Source organism: Gorilla gorilla, chromosome 11 (assembly GCF_029281585.2).
Source record: "Gorilla gorilla gorilla isolate KB3781 chromosome 11, NHGRI_mGorGor1-v2.1_pri, whole genome shotgun sequence".
NCBI classification, from domain to species: Eukaryota; Metazoa; Chordata; class Mammalia; order Primates; family Hominidae; genus Gorilla; species Gorilla gorilla.
Genome location: NC_073235.2, coordinates 33,680,001 through 33,700,490, shown reverse-complemented (window position 1 = coordinate 33,700,490; position 20,490 = coordinate 33,680,001). Strand labels below are relative to the sequence as shown.

General features: G+C 37.3%; 1 protein-coding gene across 11 annotated transcripts in view; it reads right to left on the bottom strand.

Annotated features, from left to right (window-relative positions):
• The window catches only part of LOC129532222 (protein FRG1-like), a 55,235-nt gene extending 36,951 nt beyond the window's left edge, over positions 1-18,284 (bottom strand). For 6 of the 11 annotated variants that reach the window (XR_010129557.1, XM_063694768.1, XM_055380773.2 and 3 more), the window contains exons 1-6: positions 14,439-18,284; positions 13,778-13,877; positions 12,513-12,582; positions 3,496-3,621; positions 2,661-2,718; positions 752-866 (exon numbers count right to left, since the gene is read on the bottom strand). Coding sequence is in view for 10 of the 11 variants with exons in the window: in XM_063694768.1 (XP_063550838.1) it covers positions 752-866; positions 2,661-2,718; positions 3,496-3,565 (243 nt within the window). In the remaining variant the exon portion in view is untranslated. Of the gene's footprint in view, positions 1-751; positions 867-2,660; positions 2,719-3,495; positions 3,622-12,512; positions 12,583-12,711; positions 13,659-13,723; positions 13,878-14,438 lie in introns of those variants that run through there. The other 5 variants (XM_055380772.2, XM_063694765.1, XM_055380770.2 and 2 more) reach the window with 5 other exon arrangements.
• Between the last annotated feature and the right edge of the window lie 2,206 nt (positions 18,285-20,490).

The following is a 20,490-nucleotide window of genomic DNA, read 5'->3' as shown; positions in this document are numbered from 1 at the left end:
AGCTACTACTCAAAGGCTGAGCTTATCTTCTATTTGCTTGTTCTGCATGGTGCCCACTGGTCCTTACTGTTTTTCATATAGTTATCTACTTTTTAAAGACAGTTTAGCACTCACATATTTTTGTTCAACCTTTACTTCTCATACAGAAAAAGGAAATTATGTATTCTGTATCAACAAAGATTTAACATAACATCCATATACTACAACTGTCTACTTACTAAAATTAAGAATTAGTATATTATCTTTTTTCTTCTTATATTAAAACTATCTTTTCATACACTATTTTAAGCTTATGAACTGAAAGTCTTTTAGAGATAATTTACTTCAATGAACTATTATTATTTATATTTTTATGCAAATTGTCACAACTTGGTCTTAGCTAGCTCCACTGTTCGCTTACACTCTGTAATGTTTCTGAAAGCATCCATGATTTCTGCTACAAAGAAGATACTTAGGAACTATTCTGTTTTCCTACTCTGTGACCTAAAATTGACTGGTTCTTCAATGGAAATGAGATCCATATCTAGGCACTAAGGGTACACAGAAATAATTGTGGGCAAAAGTACTAATGCTATTTTTGTTGCACTATATTTTGAGATCTCTTTAAGGCTCTATGTTCTTACTGATTTATTCCTATTTAATGTATTATACTATTGCATCCTACTTTTTCTTTTTAAATATATTATGATTGACTGTTACAGACTTTCTGTTAAATTGACAGGGAGTTTTTATAAACAATAACAGCACTTACATTTTGAAAGACTGGTTCCCATTGTTCTCTTGGTCCAATTGCATCTGAACACCCAACAACAAGTTCATCTGAATTTATACCAAGACATTTTCTGTAGCCAGATTTCAGGGTGATTCTGTACATTAATAAGATAGATAAAAGTTAAAAAATGAGAGAAAATTAATTATAGGGCATCAAAACAGGACATGCGTATGTGTGTGGGTGTGTACATATCTAAAATTTCAGACTGGACATATTACAAGTGTTCAAAAGATGCATGTGGCTGAGTGGTGACTCACTCCTGTAATCTCTGTGCTTTGGGAAGGCAATGGGAGAATTGCTTGAGGCAAGAAGTTCAAGATCAGTCTGGACAACATAGTGAGACCCCATCTCTACAAAAAATTTAAAAAGTTAGCTGGGCATGGTGGTGTGCACGTGTAATACCAGCTACTTGGGAGGCTGATGCAGGAGGAGTGCTTGAGCCCAGAAATTTGAGGTTATAGTGAGCTATGATCACACCACTGCCCTCCAGCCTGGGTGACAGAGTGAGACTCTGTGCCTTCAAAAAAAAAAAAAAAGCTACATGTGACTTGTTGTTGCCATATTGAACAGTGCAGTTTTAAATTTAGTTTTATATTTTGCTTTTTTAATATAAACATTGTACCTTATATATTACATAACAAATATTTTCAAAATTCATCATTCTTCAATTATAACTCTTTAGTTATAAACTTCAATAATAAATTACTAAAACTATGTCATCAAACTATTTTCCAGAAAATGCTGCTTCCATTTACATTCTTACCTCAAATTAACAGAGTATGTTTTGTATCATGGATTTTTTTTTTAAACATTATGACTCTAAAAAAATACTCAAAAACCTGATATGGAAAAAAAACAGTATCCTATTAATTTGCATTTTAGTAGTTAACTAGAATAACAATTGTTTTTCTTTTCCTTTCCTTTTTACTTTTTAGATTATCTGGTAATGTCCCCTGTCCATTTTTCTATTCAGATCTGATTGTTCGCAATTTTTCTACTGGGGTCTTCAGTGCTATGAATTCTATACAAGATACATATGAACAGTAAGAACTCACTGCCTATTAAGATTGTTGCAAATATTTTCGTCATTTGTCAGTTAATTTTCTTTATAATCCTTTTTTGTTTATAATTGTAAAGCAGTTTAAAACTATTGAATTTTTCTTCCTCTGCTTTTATTCTTTCTCTTTCACCCTACTTATCAGACTTTCAAAGAAAGAATAGAAATAATCATCTTAATGTGATTTTTTAAAATTATGATTTCTTTTACCTTACCAAGAATCTCTTCGAATGCCAGAATTGACTTTTACTCCTTTATACGTTAATGATTATATAACAGAAATCATTATCATGTTGATGTAACCAATTACTAAAATATGTAAATTCACTTTCAGTATCTTTTACCCAAAGACTCATTCTATACTTCTGCACAAGGTGAGAATAAAAAAGGTTACTTTATAAAATGACTGTAACAATAGTGAGTAAAAATATTCTTTTGGTCATTATCATACTGTAACATTCTCTGCTGGTTTCAACAATATTCCTTTTTTTAGTCTTCCTGTTTGTCTTTAGACTTCCAAACAGTGAGTTTAAATATCATAGCAACAGTGAACCAGGTTTTGTACTATTTGATTTATTTTTTAATCTATCTTATTTGGTGTGTGAAATTATTAATCTTCATTTTTTAACTTACATATCTTTTTTCCAGCCTAGCATTATATATTGATAGGAAATCCACTAAAAGTAGATCACAAAATCTACTTCCCAAAAAAGCTATTTCATTTTTTATATCAAAATTACCGTAGGCTTCAGACAGATACTAAAATTTTTAATGAATACAATTAAATTTTTAAAATCACTGGTTACTAATTATATTACAATATAAGCTCACCTGGAATCAGATAATTTGACAGCCGTAAACTGCTCTGGAGGATTAGGGCCCTCATCAACTATTGGAGAAAAAACATTTGAAAATAAATTTGACATTTGCTATAAATATAAAGACATTATTTTGCTTTAAAAATGGGGCTATTTTCTTCTGCAATTAAATTTAAGAATATTCAGATATACTGATACCAATGTAATACTCTATCTTTGGAATCAGGATCTATTTTACCTTCTTTTAACTACAGTGCTAATTTTATACACTGAGTAAGAGAGGGTGATATAATGCTTATTTAATAACTTTCGAGATAGCTTCTATGTTTTAAAATAAAGTCATAAATAAGTACTTATTTAAAAAAGCTAAATGCTTTCATTTATTCAATGGATGGCCTTGCTGACCAAATGATACTGCTTTTTATCTTCTAATTACTTCATATCCCATTAGTGCTTCCTCTAAAGGGCTAAACAAAATGAGGAAACTTCAAATTGTTAAATGCACCCAGGTTAGTTTTGGTAATAGGTCTGAATAAAAAAGTAATTCAAACATGTTTGACTCAAATAGGTTTTCTTTTTTCCTTCCACTTACTATTTTAATTATTCATATTCTTTTGATTTCCAAAGATATTCTTCTGGAACTACACGGAATGTTTTCAAATGCTTATATTAGAAGAGGGACTTTTCAATGGCTGGTAAATATTAAGGAATTTAAAAAAAAATGGAAGAGTCAAATGCAATGGTTCCATTCCTTTGGAAAATGTTTAAGACTAGTTAGAGTTTGGCCTAAGTGAATGAATGTCCTAAAATCTACACTTGTGGCAGGACCTTCCCTTCCAGACACAAACCTTCTTTGTGTGTAGCTCCCAGGGTAAAAAGACCATTGTTGAGTGCACGTATATAGGTTCCCTCATCCATTTCAATGGCTATGGTTCCTGAAATTTCACCAAAGTTTGTTACTGTCCACCAGATTCCTAAAAAATAAAATTGATATTTCTACTTTATATTTTAGTTTTGACACAGAGTTCTTTGTTATTACAACTTAGTTTTAAAAACTTTTTATTTTGCAGTTGTAAGAAATAATATGAAGATCTCGCATATCCTTTACTTGCTTTGTCTCAATGATGACATCTTGCATAAGTATCATACATTGTTAGAATCAGGAAACTGACACTGATATAATCCATGAAGCTTATTCAGATTTCACCAGTTTTACATGTACTTGTTTGCATGTATGTGCACAGATTCATGCAACTGCCAGCACAGTCAGGATTAGGATTTTAAAATACAAAATAGCAACATACAGCCAGGCATGGGGGCGCATGCCTGTAATCCCAGCTACTCGGGGAGCTGGGAAAGAGGATCACTTGAGCCCAGGAGTTCAAGGTTATAGGGAGCTATGATCATGCCACTGCACTCTAGCCTGAGTGACAGAGCAAGGTCCTGTCTCAAAAAAAGTCCAAAACAACACAAAAGGCAACATGTGAAGGTACAAAGTGATATATGGAGAACGGTCTCTCTCATGATAGACCCCAGCCATCTATTCATGCCTGCTTTCCAGAGGCAATGCCTATCATAATGCTTCTTAAAAATGCCTCTACAGGAAGACTTTCTAGCATAGTAATCTTTTTTATTTTTGAGACAGAGTCTCGCTCTGTCGCCCAGGCTGGAGTGCAGTGACGTGATCTTGGCTCACTGCGACCTCCGCCTCCTGGGTTCAAACAATTCTCTGCCTCAGCTTCCTGAGTAGCTGGTTACAAGAGTCTGCCACCATGCCCGAATAATTTTTTTTGTATTTTTAGTAGAGATGGGGTTTCACCACATTGGGCAGGCTGGTCTTGAACTCCTGACCTCGTGATCCACCCGCCTCTGCCTCCCAAAGTGCTAGGATTACAGGTGTGAGCCACCGCGCCCGGCCAGTAATCTTAACTACGATTTTAGATTGAAAGTAAAATGAGCAGAATCTATGTCTATGTATACTAATTTCCAATTTGCCAATAGAAATGTTAGACTCTAGCAACAATTATTTTAGCAGTTGTTATAAAAGTTTATATCTTAATGTTAAAAAATATCCTCAAACCTCCTCCTAAATTGTACTTTAACTAGAGTAGAAATGAGTCAATCATTAACTGGATATGACATATTAAGGAATTCTTGTTAATTTTACAAGGTCTGATAATGACATAGTATAACGTATAAAAGTAAAGAACAAAACAGGTGATGAGAGAAAGACATACCACGTTAAGAAATGTACATTAATGTGCTTATGGGTAAAATGGTGTAATATCTGTGATTTTACTTAAAATTTTCTAGGAAAAATTGTGTGTGGGAGTGTGTATGAAATGAAACGAGATTGGCAAAATATTGATAATTAATGCTGGGGCCTGGGCACATGGGGGACTCATTATATTCTTCTATGTATGGATTAGTTTGGATATTTCCATAATAAAAAGGTTTTAAAGATTCAGTTAATTCCACTGCACAAAATTTTCTATTCAACTAAACATTTCATGCTTTTCATAATCAATTTTAAAATACATAAAATTTTAGCTAAAATGAAGTTGGACCCTTATCTAACACCAAATACAAAAAGTAACTTAAAATAGACCAAAGACCTAAATGTAAGAGCTAAAGTTATAAAACTTTTAGAAGAAAATGCGAAAAGCTTCATGACAATGAATTTGGTAATGATTTCTTATATAGAACATCAAAGGCACAGGCAACAAAAGAAAACACAGACAAACCGGACTTCATCAGAATTAAAAACTTTTGTGCATCAAGAACCACTGTCAACAGAGTAAAAGGTAACCCAGAGAATGGAGACAATATTTGTAAACTACATACATTACAAGGAATTAATATCCAGACTATATAGAGAACTCCAAAAAGACAAATACCACAATTCAAAACTGGGCAAAGGATATACACGGACATTGCTCCAAAGATGATATACAAATGGTCAATAAGCACTCGAAAAGATGCTCAACATCACTAGTCACTAGGGAAATATAAATCAAAACCATAATGCAATGCCACTTCACGCCCATTAGAATGCTATTATCAAAACAAACAAAAAACAGAAACCAAGAAAACCAGAAAAACAAATGTTGGGCAGGATGTGGAGAAACTGAAACCCTCTGCAATGCTGGTGGGAAGGTAAAATGGTGCATGTATTTAAATGCCACTGAAGTGTACACGTAAAAATAGAAAAATTGGCAAAAAACTATATTCTGTATATTTTACCTCCACACACACACAAAACCAATGGAGAAAAAGAAAATTAATCAAAATTAAAATTTCAGCTAAAGACGATTAGAAAGCAATAAAACTAATGACAATTTAGGTGACTGAGTTATAGCTACAATTGTTTTCAGTAAAGGAAATAATACTTTATTCAGAATCATTATGAACAGTGTTATGATTAGCAAGTCTTTCTTATAAATGTAATAGTTAATAATTTTAAATTAGTTTTATTTTGTATGTTCTATGCCACGTTCACCAAGTACTCTTAATATTAAATAAAATCATTTTAATATAATATCTCATTAATGTTTTGCAAATGAAGAAGAAATTTCTGGCAGAGAAGCTCCTCAAAATTTTCACCCTCTGTCCAAGTGGGGAAATGATACAATAACATTACTTATAATATTGTCAACTGAAAAAGAAATTACTTTGAGCAGATGCCAGTATTTTTTCTCAATGAGATTTCAAAGAATAAGAAAGCTAAACACAGTATCATCAAGAATTAAATGTGAGCATTCTGCCTACTTTCTGCAAGTGGCCTACATTCAACCTTTGGAGGTATGCTTATATGTTTAACGACTAAAGTAACATAACATAATACTTAACGGTGCCACTCGGGGGTTTTAGCTGTGAAAAAGCAGTGGATCCTAAGAACAGTGGGCACTGAAGTTGCCTGTCTGTCTCTACGTCAAGTTACAGCTCAAGCTGTGTATATGCTGCAGACGCCCAAGCTGAATTTAAGAGAATCCGCTCTAAAACATTACTTGCTATTTAGACACATGCTTAAAGTCGTTTCCTTTTAAACCTTAGGCAGATGGTGAAATATTCCCGCTGTGTTGTCTCACAATGCATAACAAAGCTTTTCACATATTTTCACATAGTTGAGAATGTTTCCATATGTCTGGCATGCCTGTATTCCAGCACTTTGAGGGGTGGAAGTGGAAGAATCACTTAAGCCCAGGAGTTCAAAATCAGCCTAGGCAACAAAAGGAGACCCCCATCTCTACAAAAAAATTAAGAAATTACCTGGGTATGGTGGTACGAGCCTGTGGTCCCAGCTACTCGGGAGTCTGAGGTGAGAGGATTGCTTGAGCCTACAAGGTCGAGGGTGCGGCGAGCCATGATCATGTCACTGCACTCCAGCCTGAGCAACAAAGCAACAGCCTGTCTCAAAAAAAAAAAAAAAGGCCCGATGCACCAGTGTCATGGCTGATAAGATACTCCAGGGCACCCTCATTCTAGCATCAAGGCTGTGAGACAGCTCACCTCACCTTCTGACTAACCCAGTGCTTCTGAGCTAAGGACCCCCTTAAATCTCTACCTTCATTTTGTGCTTGGCACAAAGGACTTATATATCTTAGATTTGGAAATGGAATTTTCTTCCCAAATCTTACTGTAGTCTAAGTACCCTGCACAGACCTTCTATTAACCCATAGCTTACTTAGCTTTAGTTCCTGGGTAAATCAAATCTGTGTTTTGCAAACTACGATGTTGTAAGTTCAATTGCTTCTGAATCTAGCAGAGCTCAGTGAAACTATTTGTTTACAGACATGCTCATTTTTATTAATGTCACACATGGTATTCTCCATGTGAAAGACAGAATTTCTTTCATCCTATTTACCAATCCCTTCAGATCCTTGTGAGGAACCAACAGAACAGCTTTAAAAAATTAAAAGGTTTTTTTCTTTCCCCTCACAAATAGGCACATGCTTATTTTTACGGCAAGTTTAGAAAATCCACAATGCAAAAGAAGGTGGCAGGACAAAGAGAAAAAGACGCAGAAGGACTTCCTCTTCCAGCCAAGATGGACTTGCCCTCCCACCATAACCAACGAGAAAACTGAAACTGGATAGAATATTTGAGAAAACTGTTTTTGGGGATTGGAACACAGGCAGAACAGGACTGTGATATTTGAGAACAGGAAAACACAGGAGGCAAATCGAACACACACTTCTGTTTTCTGCCCAGTGGCAGTTTCTGGACCGTGCAGAGAGAGGTAGAGACCTCCAAAAATGAGGCAATGTCACTGTCACTAAGCTGAGAGTCTAGCAGTGCTAACATGTTTGGAGTTTATAGAATAAGGTACTGGAGAAGAGGGAACTACATACAGGTGAGGCCTCAAAAGAGTATGCAGAAGTTCTCTGCAGGTTTGGGGCCAAGGGCTGGGGGGAGTGCATACAGTAGACAGGCTCCACAAGGCCCATGCAGAGTGGCCGGCACTTCTGAGGGCTGACTGGAGATGCCAGAGATCACACAAATTTGGGACATAGCAGAGTGGAGAGAACTCACCAAATATACCTAGAACATGTGGCTGAGGCCCATGAGGATGAAACTTTCCTAGAGTAAGAGTCACTGTCTAAGTCTACAGGCAAAAACCTAATAAATAAGCACAAACTAACAAAGGCCCAGGCTTGACAGGAGCAAAAGAGTGGTCAAATAATTTAACTAGCATCAAGACATTTAACAGAAATAAAGGTTAAAATGTTATGAAAATGAAAGACTGAATTTATAAGGAAGACTTAACAATCCTAAATATGTACACATGACAGCTTCAAAATACTTTAAGCAAAAACTGCTCAAGTAGACAGATCTAGAATTACAGCTGGAGATTTTAACATAACTCTCAATACATTGTAGGATGAGTGAAAAATCAGTAAGGACACAGAAGATGTGTATACTCACAAGCTCCACCAGTTGATCTAACTGACATCTAAAGAACACTGAACTACCGGGCGCCACGGCTCATGCCCGTAATCCCAGCACTTTGGGAGGCCGAGGCGGGTGAATCGCCTGAGGTCAGGAGTTTGAGACCAGCTTGGCCAACGTGGTGAAATCCTGCCTCTATTAAAAATATAAAAAAAAATAGTCAGGCATGGTGGCAGGTGCCTGTAATTCCAGCTCCTCTGGAGGCTGAGGCAGGAGAATCACTTGAACCTGGGAGGCGGAGGCTGCAGTGAGCCAAGGTCGCACCACTGCACTCCAGCCTGCTGGGCAACAGAGCGAGACTTCATCTCCAAAAAAAACAAAAACAAAAAAACCCTGAACCAACATCTGCAGAATACACATCCTTTTCTAGTGCACATGGAAATTCACTAAGAAAGTATGTCCTCCAACTATACTATAAATGAATTAGAAATCAACAACAATATCATACCTATAATATCTCTATGTAGTAGAAATTAAAAACAATACACTTTTAAATAACTCAAGTGTCCATGAAAAGAAAAATCACAAGGAAAACTAGATGATATTTTGAATGGAATGAAAATGAAAACAAAATGTGTTGACTATAACTAAAACTAACATGGAATGAGGAGATCTAACTCCCTTCTTAAGAAGCAATAAAACAAGAGCAAAGTAAACTGAAAATAAGTTAAAGGGAGGGAAAAAAAAAGACTGAAAATAAATGAAATAAAACATGAAAAAAAGAGAAAATAAGTAATGCTGAAACAAGCTTGTCCAACCTGAGGGCTGCATGTGGCCCAGGCCAGCTTTGAATGCAGCCCAACACAAATTCATAAACTTTCTTGAAACATTATGAGACTTTTTTCTTTTTTTTTCTTTTTTTTTTTTAGCACATCAGCTAATCGTTAGTGTATTCTATGTGTGGCCCAAGACAATTCTCCTACCATTGTGGCCCAGGGAAGCTAAAAGATTGAATACCCCTGTACTAAAAGATCATTAATGATCTAAAATAAATGATCTTATAAAGAATTGATAAACCTCCAGCTAGACTGACTGATCCAAGAAAAAATGGAAAAAACAAAAATTACCAATATGAAGAGACTGCAATACAGATTAGATTCTACAGACATTAAAAGGATATTAAAGGAATATTCTGAACAATTTTATGCCAATAAATCCAACAACTTGGATGAAATGAAATTTTCCTAAAAGACACAAATTACCAAAACTGATAACAGAAAAATCTGAAAATATCTCTTAAAAAATCTTAATTTTCCCACAAAAAACTAAAACCAAACCAAACAAAACCCTCTAGGTTCAGATGACTTCACTGGTAAATCCTATCAAACATGTAAAGAAGAAATCATACCGATCTTACACAGCTATTTCCAAAAACGGGGAAGGAGACAGCACTTCCCATCTAATTTTATGACACCCAATATCACCTTGACACCAAAATCAAATAAAGCCATTACAAGAAAAGGATACAAAAGTCCAATATCTCTCATCAACACCAATATAGAAATCTTAAAAAGAAGAAAAACGAACACCTAGAAATCAAATCTAGCAATATCCAAAAAGACAATGCACCACAACCAAGTGGGGTTTATCTCAGGGATGTAAAGTTAGTTTAAAAGTTGAAAATGAAACCAATGTTATTCATTGGCAGAATGAAGAAAGTTGTATAATCATCTCAACAGATACAGAAAGAGGCACTGGACAGCATTAAACATCGTTATGATAAAAACTCCCAAGAAAAAAAGTTTAAAAGGAATGTCCTCATTTTGATAAAGGTTTTCTCTGCAGATCCTACAGACGTCATACCATATGGTGGACTACTAAAAGCTTTCTGCCTAAGCTTGGAAACAATGCAATTATGCCCATTCTCGTGACTTCTGTTCAACACTATGGAAGTCCTGAACAGTATAATAAACCAATAAAAAGCAAGACAAGACATATGGATTAGAAAGAAAGAAGTAAAACGATAGTCACAGGAAACATAATTGCAAATTTCTTAGTTTTCTATATAAACAAATCATTAGAAGTAATAAGTGAAACAGACTTATCAGACTACAAAGTCACTATACAAAAATCAATTGTATATCTACATACTGACAGCAAACAACTGGAAAATCAAATTCAAAAGTTCTACTGACAGTAATGTAAAATTATAAGATACTTAAGAATAAATTTTTAAACAGGCATGCAAGACTGCTACATTGAAAATTATGAAATATTGAGGCCCAATATTAAGATGTTGATTCTCCCCTAAATTATCTGGACTCGATACTATTCTCCGAGAAAATCCAACAGGCTTCACTGTAGAAATTAATAAACTAATAGTAAGTACAAAGTTGGTGGACACACACTAACTTATCTCAAGACTTCATGAAATCATAGCAGTCAAGAGAAATATACCAAAAGAAAAACAGACAATCGATAGAACAGAGTCCAGAAATAGACCAATACATAGAAAGTTAATTGACTTTTTATGAAGATACGAAACTGGATTAATGGAAAAAGGAACACCAGTGGTGCTGGCACAAATGGCTATCAAGATGTTTAAAAAAAAAAATTAAATCTTGAAACCAAACTCACACAATGTCAAAAATTAATTTGAGATTAATGACAGATTTAATGTAAAAACTAAAACTATGATGCCTCTAAAAGACAATGTAGAATATTTTCCTGACTTTGGGGTAAGCAAAGATCTCTTAGATCAAAGAGATAAGGCACTAACCATAAAAGAAAAAAATAAACTAAGATTTATAAAAATTAAAAGCTTCTGACCATCCTGGCTAACATGGTGAAACCCTGTCACTACTAAAAACACAAAAAATTAGCTGGACATTGTGGCAGGTGCCTGCAGTCCCAGCCACTTGGGAGGCTGAGGCAGAAGAATGGCGTGAACCTGGGAGGAGGAGCTTGCAGTGAACCGAGATCGCGCCACTGCCCTCCAGCCTGGGCGACAGAGCGAGACTCCATCTCAAAAAAAAAAAAAAAAAAAAAAAAGCTGTCCATCCAAAAATCACCATTAAGAAACTGAAAAGGGACAACTCAGACTGGGAGAAAAGACTGATAACACCATCAACTCTTGGCAAGGATGTAACTGGAGAACTAATTCATTCTTGGTGGGAGGGTAAAATAGCACAACCACTTTACAAAATTTTTGGCAGTTTCTTATATTGTTAAACATTCACCTATCCTTTGACACAGCAATTCCACATGTACATATCTACCCTAGATATTTACCCTAATTTTAGAATTGTTGATTTGCCATTTCAAAAGCAATGATTCTTTCAGAACATTAGCTTTATACCATTCCATATTTTATATATTTTTTAAGCTACCATAATTTATGAAGATTCAAAATGCAACTTACCAAGTTTTAAAAGACAAAAAAAAAGTATGGAAACAGCTAAACGGAAAACAGGCTGGTTAAGTGTGTTTGGGTCAGTTTATTTCCAGTATCATTTACAGGCTCCCTGATATTTTATTTAAAATTTTCATTCGTTTCAGAGTTCACAAAATAATGATTTTTCCTGTGAAGATACTTCATTTAAGAGACAACTGACTTCTACCACTAAAATGTATACATGTTCAAAGAAAATAACTTGTAAAATATATTTGGTTGAATAACATTTACATTAAGCCTTTAAAATTATGTATCAGAATCTCCGGCTATTAAGCAGTCTAATGGTGCCTACTAAGTCAGAGATGTAATTCTTCTCTCCTGTGCTGTGTTCTGATAATGAAGTAAAGGCATCAGTAGCATCTACTGTGCTAAAGAATAAACGGAATTTACAACTGTAGGTAATATTTAAGCACTTTAAGACAAATATGAATACATCATAAATTTCTAACTAGGAAAATATTTTCAATGAGATCTCAAGAAATGTTAACTTTTTTCAGAATAAAGCACTGAAAACTGACTCACCAACATATCAAGCTGGGTTTCTTCATCTTGTTCTCTTTTTCTCTTCTTATCTTTGCTCTTTTTCTTCTTACTGCAGGACACAATTTATATAGATGAGTTTACATATATTGATTTGCGTGATAAATAAATATCATAAGATTGAAACTTGGAAGTCTTTTAAGCTGTTTCTTTTATAAATTATTGATTTAGGAAGACTTACATTGCTATGCTCTCTTAAATACAGTGCTGAGAATTTGCTTCAGGCTTTGTACATATTATGTTAAAGTTCAAAGCAGATTGTAGAGCCACAGTTCCAGATTTTAAATCCTGATTCTGTCACTTCTTAGCTTTGCAATTTTTGGAAAAGGTACTGAATCTCTCTGTGAGTCAGTTTCCCCACTTAAAAAGTTAGGATAATAACTTAACTCTTAAGGCTATTGTGAGGATTAAGAGGTAATATGTATCTTCACACATTGCTGGTGGAAATGTAAAATGGTGCAGCATCTACAGGAAACAGTTTGGGGTTCCTCAAAAAGTTAAAGAGTTACCATATGACCCAGCAATTTTACTCCTAAGTATGTATACCCAAGGGAAATGAAAACATACACCCACAAAAATAGTTACATAAGAATATTCACACTAGCATTAGTCACAATAGTCAAAAAGGGGAAACAAACTAAATGTTCATCAACTGATGAATGGATGAACAAAATATTACATCCATACAATGGAATACTGCGCAGCCATAAAAAGGAACAAGTGCTATAACAATGATGGACCTCAAGAATGTTATAAGTGAAAGAAGCCAGATACAAAAGGCCACGTGTTGCATGATTTCTTAGGAAATATTCAGAATAGGCAATTTCACATAGATAGCAGACTAGTGGTTGCCAAGGACTAGGAGAGGGGGAAGATGGGATGTGACTGCTTTAATGGGTAGGAAGAGATTTCCTTCTGTGATGACGAAAACGCTGAGCAACTAGACAGTGGTGAACCTCTTGAATATATACTAAAAACCACTGTACAAAAGAGTGAATTTTATAATTATGAATTACATCATAATAAAAAAATAAAAAGCCAAGAGCGATTTGAAAAAAGTTAATGTGCAAAGTGCCTACAACAATTTCTTGGCACACTGACAGTGCTATACAAGCATTAATTATGATTATTACGATAATCTTAAGACACTCTTGTCTGCATTTTCATCATAAAGTTTTCAGAAGATAACTCACCACTCCTCACAGGAAATTCACAGAGTAAAAATCTCACATTCATTCAGGATATACCTGCCACTTATTCTGGCATCTTCATGAGCCCAGACTCCTCGAGAGGGTTCTCAAGGGCAGTGGCTTCAGCTCACTCCTTGATACTTTCTTTCCATCTCGCCTAAAAATATCAAAACCTCTGTTTATCACGGAGACCAGGAGGAAATGCTCAATATTTGTATGTACAGTCAACCTCGGGCAAATCTGCCAGTTAAAAAAGAAGCGGGGATATGAATACACAGGTATTTTTCTCCTAAAGAGCTAATAAATTACCACTATGACCTCTTCCTCACATGGCTCAATTTATTTACTGCATATATGTTCTCTCATTTAATCCTCACAGTCTTCTAAAGGTATAAAAACTGGTCTGAAAGTATAAATGTGTAAACGGAGGTTCAAAGATATTTGATCTCTTAATGAGTAAATGGAAGTTCAGACATATTAACCAATTTACCACAAATTACAAAATTGGTAAATGACAGAGTGCAGGTTCCAGCCCATATCCCTATCAAAGCCCATGTACACCTCAACCACTGTGTGATTCATCCTGGTTTCAGTCTACATATTAGCTTAGAAAAAATTAATCAATAACTTTTCCAGGAAGAGACAATGGAGAAAAGAATAATCCCTAATAAAGGAAGTTATCATCATGAACTACAAGATCAGACTAACGCAGACCCACCAGGCAGAGGCCTGGAGAGATGCCTCAGGGGACCCAAACTCGTGGGTACGGGGCCACGGGTCACCCGCCCGTCTATACTGTTTCCAGGGTCATCCGAGCGGGAGGCTGCCCCTCTCTGCACAGGCGCCAGGAACCGCGGTCCGGCCTCCATTCAGCCCGGGCAGGGGCCAGGGCGAAGCCTGGGAGGCCACGAAGCCAGCTCTCGGCGCCACGACTTCCACCGGATTCGCGGGGGTGGAGTGCATCCGAAAAGAACTGAGGAGGCTCCCGCCAGAGCTGCAGGACCCATCTCTTCGCCTTGGTTCCCTTGAACACGAGCTTGGTAGACTTCACATAAGAGTACTCGACTCACAGAAGTCGGCTCCGGGAGACTTCTGCTCGGAGAGGCTGAAGCCGACTCAGGACGAGTATGTGACCCGGAGCAGCACCAGGGTGGGGAGGAACAGAAGTGGAGGCGAAGTAAACACTCCCTGACAACGTACGTCTGTCCAGAACCCGCCTTCGTCTTGACCCAAACGCTAAATGGCTGAGGTTTCCACTTCCGGGTTTCTGCTGGGGAGCTACGGTGGCCGCAGAGGGCCGAAAGGCGCCGCACGCAGCTGCTCCCTCGCTCCCTCTCGAGGAGCCCCTGAGGATTTGCGCCTCCCGAGGGGAGGAAAGCCCGCCTGAGGCGCCGGCGCTGGCGGTGGCGGGGCTGCCAGGCGCGCTGTGAAATGGCCTCCGGCTAGAGCTGCGGGCTGGCAACGGTCCCCGCGGGGGCGGGAAGCGGCTTAGGCTGCCCTCGTTGGCCTGCGGCGGCGCGGCTGGAAGCGCGGGCCACTCGTGCGCGGGTCACTCGGGGCTGTGCCTCGCGCGACTGTGTGTGCAGGAAACAAGCAGGAAATACCCTAAAATACAATGAAGCACCATGTTGAGGGCCACGGACGTCGCGAGTGCTGTGGGAATGTGGGCTGAGGTGGAGAGTTATGGTGGCGCGTGTTACAGGCTCAGGGGTTAGGAAGAAGGCTAATCGTGGAGGCGGCATCTGAGGAGGGTCTTGAACGCTGGGCAGGCTTTTGCCCGATAGAGATGGAGGAAGCTAGTCCTGTCTGATGGAGGGAACAGGGCAGAGGCGTGGAGGGAGCCGTGCAGCGCTGGTGTGAGGAGCCGCGAGCAGGACAGGCCTGTAAAGCAGAGTGATGGGAACCAGGATAGAGAAGGGAAGTCGGGGTCCTGTGGTCGCTGAAAAATTTGAATGAAATCAGTAAACAGGTGAGAGGGATCCATCGCAAGAGCATGGGATGAAACGAGGAGTAGTCCACGGTGATTCCTCTGCAGCGGTGGGTATTATTCATCGCGTATGTGACACCAAAACGGTGGGTATTATTGATCGCGTATGTGACACCAAAACCACCCCACTCCACTCAAGCTGTGGCTCTTTCCCTAAAGTAGAAAACAGAGACCAGTTGGGTTCCAAGCATCCACGAAGATCTTATTAAATTCGTGATCTCTGGTGGTACCATGGAGTCAGGATTGGCTCATCTCAAACCTGACTCAGAAACAAAACCATCTCAATGTGCAGAGATAAGCGGCCTTACCCGATATCATAACGTATTTTCTGGTGTTTTCACAGTGCTGCGCTTCCTAATCCCCATTCCAGGGCAATCCATGTGCCATGATGTCCAGAGGCATTAACAAAGGAGACACACAGGGGCTCCTCACGTTTGCTTTCCATGGTTTTGATGAAAATCTGTTTCCTCATCTCATACAATGTGGTTAGTAATAGTATCATTTAGGGTTGAAGAATTAAATGGTACGAATTATATAGGGTGCTTATGATAACCTACATGGAAAATGCCTAGGATATGTTAGCTACGCTCATCACCAACATCGTTATATGATGGTAATAATCAGATAGTCAGGAAGGCCGACACCAAGAAAATGGATACATGCTCTGAGGGAATGAATATGGAGAGATCAGAAGGTCAAGAACAAAGCCTTACAACATGTCTGCAGTAAAAGGATAGAGAAAAGAAAGGCTGTAAAAGAAGGAGTGAAACAGAGTTAGAGTAAAATTATAAAACCAAAGCTAAGGAGAATTTCTAGAAAGGGTAATATCATTTAATATCATAGAAGTTTAGGAGCACAAGATGGAAAAAAGGCCTGTGGGTAACTGACATTGAGGCAGTCTTTAGGGAAGCTCCATTTCCGATAGAGAAGTAGACAGAAAGTCAGCTTGAAGCAGGGACTAGGTGAAGAAGCTGTTGGCTGGTCGCATGGGGAAATAAATAAGGGATGGCATATGCCATGTTTCTGGATTTATTTCTTTCTTGCCCAGCCTCTATATATGCATAGAGTTTGGCGAAAACTTACAAAAAATAAAAATGAAACCAATTTCGTTTGTAGACTCAAATACAATGCTTTGTGTTAGAATCAAGATAAATTCATGCCTCTCCCTTCTATTGTCACCGTCAGTTTTGAAATTAAACATCAGTTTTTCTTCTTCATTAAAATCATTTTCAACTCCTCCCAGGTGTTGATGGTTTGGGGGCGTTACATAAGCAGTCAGGTCTTGAGGAGTAGAGGAGGAGTGAACAAACACTTTCAGCAAGAGCAGAATTCTGAAATTCTGCTCATATTTTTCTCCAGTAACTTTCCTATGTTTGTGAGGTTATTCAGCATAAAGATCCCAGTGAAATTTTTTTCAAGCTTGACTAATCGTAATCACTGTGGACGTTTGTTTAAAATGTGTATTCCCAGGCCTCTCACCTGCTGATTCTGATTCAGAAGATCACAGATGGGACTCAGAATACATGTGTTTGACAAGCACCACAAGTGGTTCTTATGGTCAGGCAAGTTTTGGAATCTAACCAGGAATTTATGTTTTTATGACTGGCAGCTAGAAAAGATTCCTAGAGTCTTTGCTTTTTGAAAATAAAATATTCCTTCTTTAAAAGGAAAATTGTATGACTAGATACAACATTTATACGTGTGGCACATGTACTATACGGTGAGCTTTTGTCATATTTACAGTTAAAGATGTGTAAGAACACTCTGCAAAAAATTATATATTAAATGCAAAGAGGGGTAAGTCAGGGTGGGGGAGAAATGGGAAGGGTGTGCTTATTGTTGCTAAAAGGTAGAAAAGCCAGAATGATAGCCATCTAAGGTTGCAAATAGCACATTGTAAGTTGAGGGAGCTTCATAATCATGTCTGAAACCTTCTTTGATATACTGAGTTGTTAACAGTGGCTTTGGACAAGATTTGAGGGAGAAACCAACTATGCTTTAAAGTGTTCATTTAAAAGGCTTTAATTAAAGGAAAGTCTTTGTATTTACTTGAGCTAATTTAACTTCAGGACTTTAACAAATTACTAGCCCTTAACCTCTTAAAAATTGTCTTTCATTTCAAATGAAAGTTTAAGATGGCCTTTATGTTCAATTGGTATACTTGTGTGAAGACTTAACAACAAGGACTGTACATTTCTAAATGTTTACTTCTTAGTTTTGCTGGAAGAAATATACTACTCAATTGATTATTTTTAAAGCAAAGTAAAACAATTTATTTTGACAAGCAACACTGTATTTTCCCAGTTTTCTGGTGGCAAAGATTAGGCTTAACATCACTAATCATGAGAGAAATGCAAATCAAAACCAAAATGAGATACTATCCTACACCAGTCAGAATAGCTACTATTAAAAAATCAAAAAACAACAGATCTTGGGACGCTGTGGAGAAAAGGGAATATTAACACATAATTGGTGTGAATGTAAATTAGTTCAGCCACTGTTGAAAGCAGTTTGGAGATTTCTCAAAGAATTTAAAATAGAATTACCTTTCAAGCCAACAATTCCATTACTGGTATATGACCCAAAAAAAGTCAGTTATTCTACCAAAAAGACATATGCACTTGCATGTTAATCGCAGCACTATTCACAATAGGAAAGACATGGAGTCAGCCTAGGTGTCCATCAACAGTGGATTGGATCAATAAAATGTGGTAAATCCACAGTATTATTAGGCCATTCTTGCATTGCTATGAATAAATACCTGAGACTGGGTAATTTATAAGGAAAAGAGATTTAATTGGCTCATAGCTCTGCAGGCTGTACAGGAAGCATGGTGACGACATCTGCATGGCGCTTGTGGAGTCTCCAGGGAGCTTTTACTCATGATGGAAGGTGAAGAGGGAGTAGGCACATCACATGGCCAGAGCAGGAGCAAGAGAGAATGGGAGTGGGAGTAAGTACCACACACCCTTACACAACCAGATCTTGAAAGAATTCGCTATCACAAGGACGGTATCAGGCCATGAGAGATCCACCGCCATGACCCAAACACCTCCTACCAGGCCCCACCTCCAACACTGAGGATTACATTTCACCGTGAGATTTATAGGGGCCACCTTCCAAACCATTTCACACACCATGGAATACTATGCAGCCATAAAAATAACAAAATCATGTCCTTTGAAGCAACATGGATGTAGCTGAAGGCCATTATCCTAAGTAAATTAATGCAGGAATACAAATCGTCATACCACATGATCTCACTTATAAGTGGGAGCTAAACACTGGGTACTTATGGACATAAAGATGGAAAGAATAAACATCGGGACTACTAGAGGGGAGAGGGAGGAAGGCATGGTTTGATGAACTAACTATTGGGTACTATGCTCATGTATTAATCTGTTCTCACACTGTTGTATAGAACTACCCGAGACTGGGTAATTTATAAAGAAAAGAGGTTTAACTGACTCACAGTTCCACAGGCTGTACAGGAAGCATGGCTGGGAGGCTTCAGGAAACTTATAATCATGGCAGAAGGTGAAGGGGGAAGCAAGGCATGTTCTACCATGGTGGCAGGAGACCAAGTGATCCAGGGGGGATGTGCCATATGTTTAAACCATCAGATCTCATGAGAACTCACCTTCTAAGAACAGCAAGGGGAAAATCTGACCTCATGAGCTAATCACCTCCCACCAGGTCATTCCCTCTGCATTGGGAATTACAATTCAACATGAGATTTGGGTGGGGACACAGAGTCAAAACATACCAAATCAGCATCTGGATGATGGAATCATTCATACCCCAAAACTCAGCATTATGAGATATACCCATGTAACAACCTGGCACATGTACCCCTGAATGTAAAATACAAGTTAAAATTGTTTTCAAAATAAATTAACTAATTAATAAATAAATATGATTAAATGAAATTAAAATTTTGAATTAAAACAATTTGAAAGTGATTTCAGCTTGACAGTTATGTAAGTTATGTAAATGGGAACAGTGAGTTCTGTAGGGTTCAGCTCAATTGCACTATCTGTACTAAGTTGATGTCCAGTTGTTTGGATGAAAAGAAAAGAGGAGAAACATATAGATCTAACAGGAAAAAGGTGGACAAGTTTTTATGATAGCAAAAAGAAGAATGGAGGAAATAGGACTGAGGTTATAGTGATTGATAGATATTAATAGACGACTAAGTCAAAAGCCGCCGGTTGCAGAAAATATTGATTAATTTTGTTTTATTCCAGTCAGACAACAAAATCCTATAACCTGCCTCTAGAGAAAACCCTTTTAGCCCTGTAATTATCTTCATTCCAAGCACCATTCCATTCATCAGGTAGTGTATAGGGTGATTCATAAGTGAATTATTCACAGAATTAGGACAGAATTTTTGAGTATTTCAGGATATTAATCTATAGTCAATGAACTAAAATAAAATTTGACTAGAGGTGTGATCACCACGAATGCCATGTTCGTATATTGTTAGATTTGGCAACCTAAAGTTGACAAATTTATTTATAAAATAAACGTTCCTTGATGATTAATTTACATTTAGTAAACATGCTCTTTCTTCTTCCTTCCCTTTCTTATTCATTCATTCATTCCTACAGAGCAGTGACTTTCATTCTAAGATTCCCAGAATCCTAAGGAATTCTTGAATGTCATCATAGGGAGCCAGGTGTGAGGATTCCCAAAAGTTGTACTTAATACTTGAAAAATCTCAAAAAGTTATATATTTACACCAGAAAAAGCTATACAGGTTTTAAGTTATATATATATACTT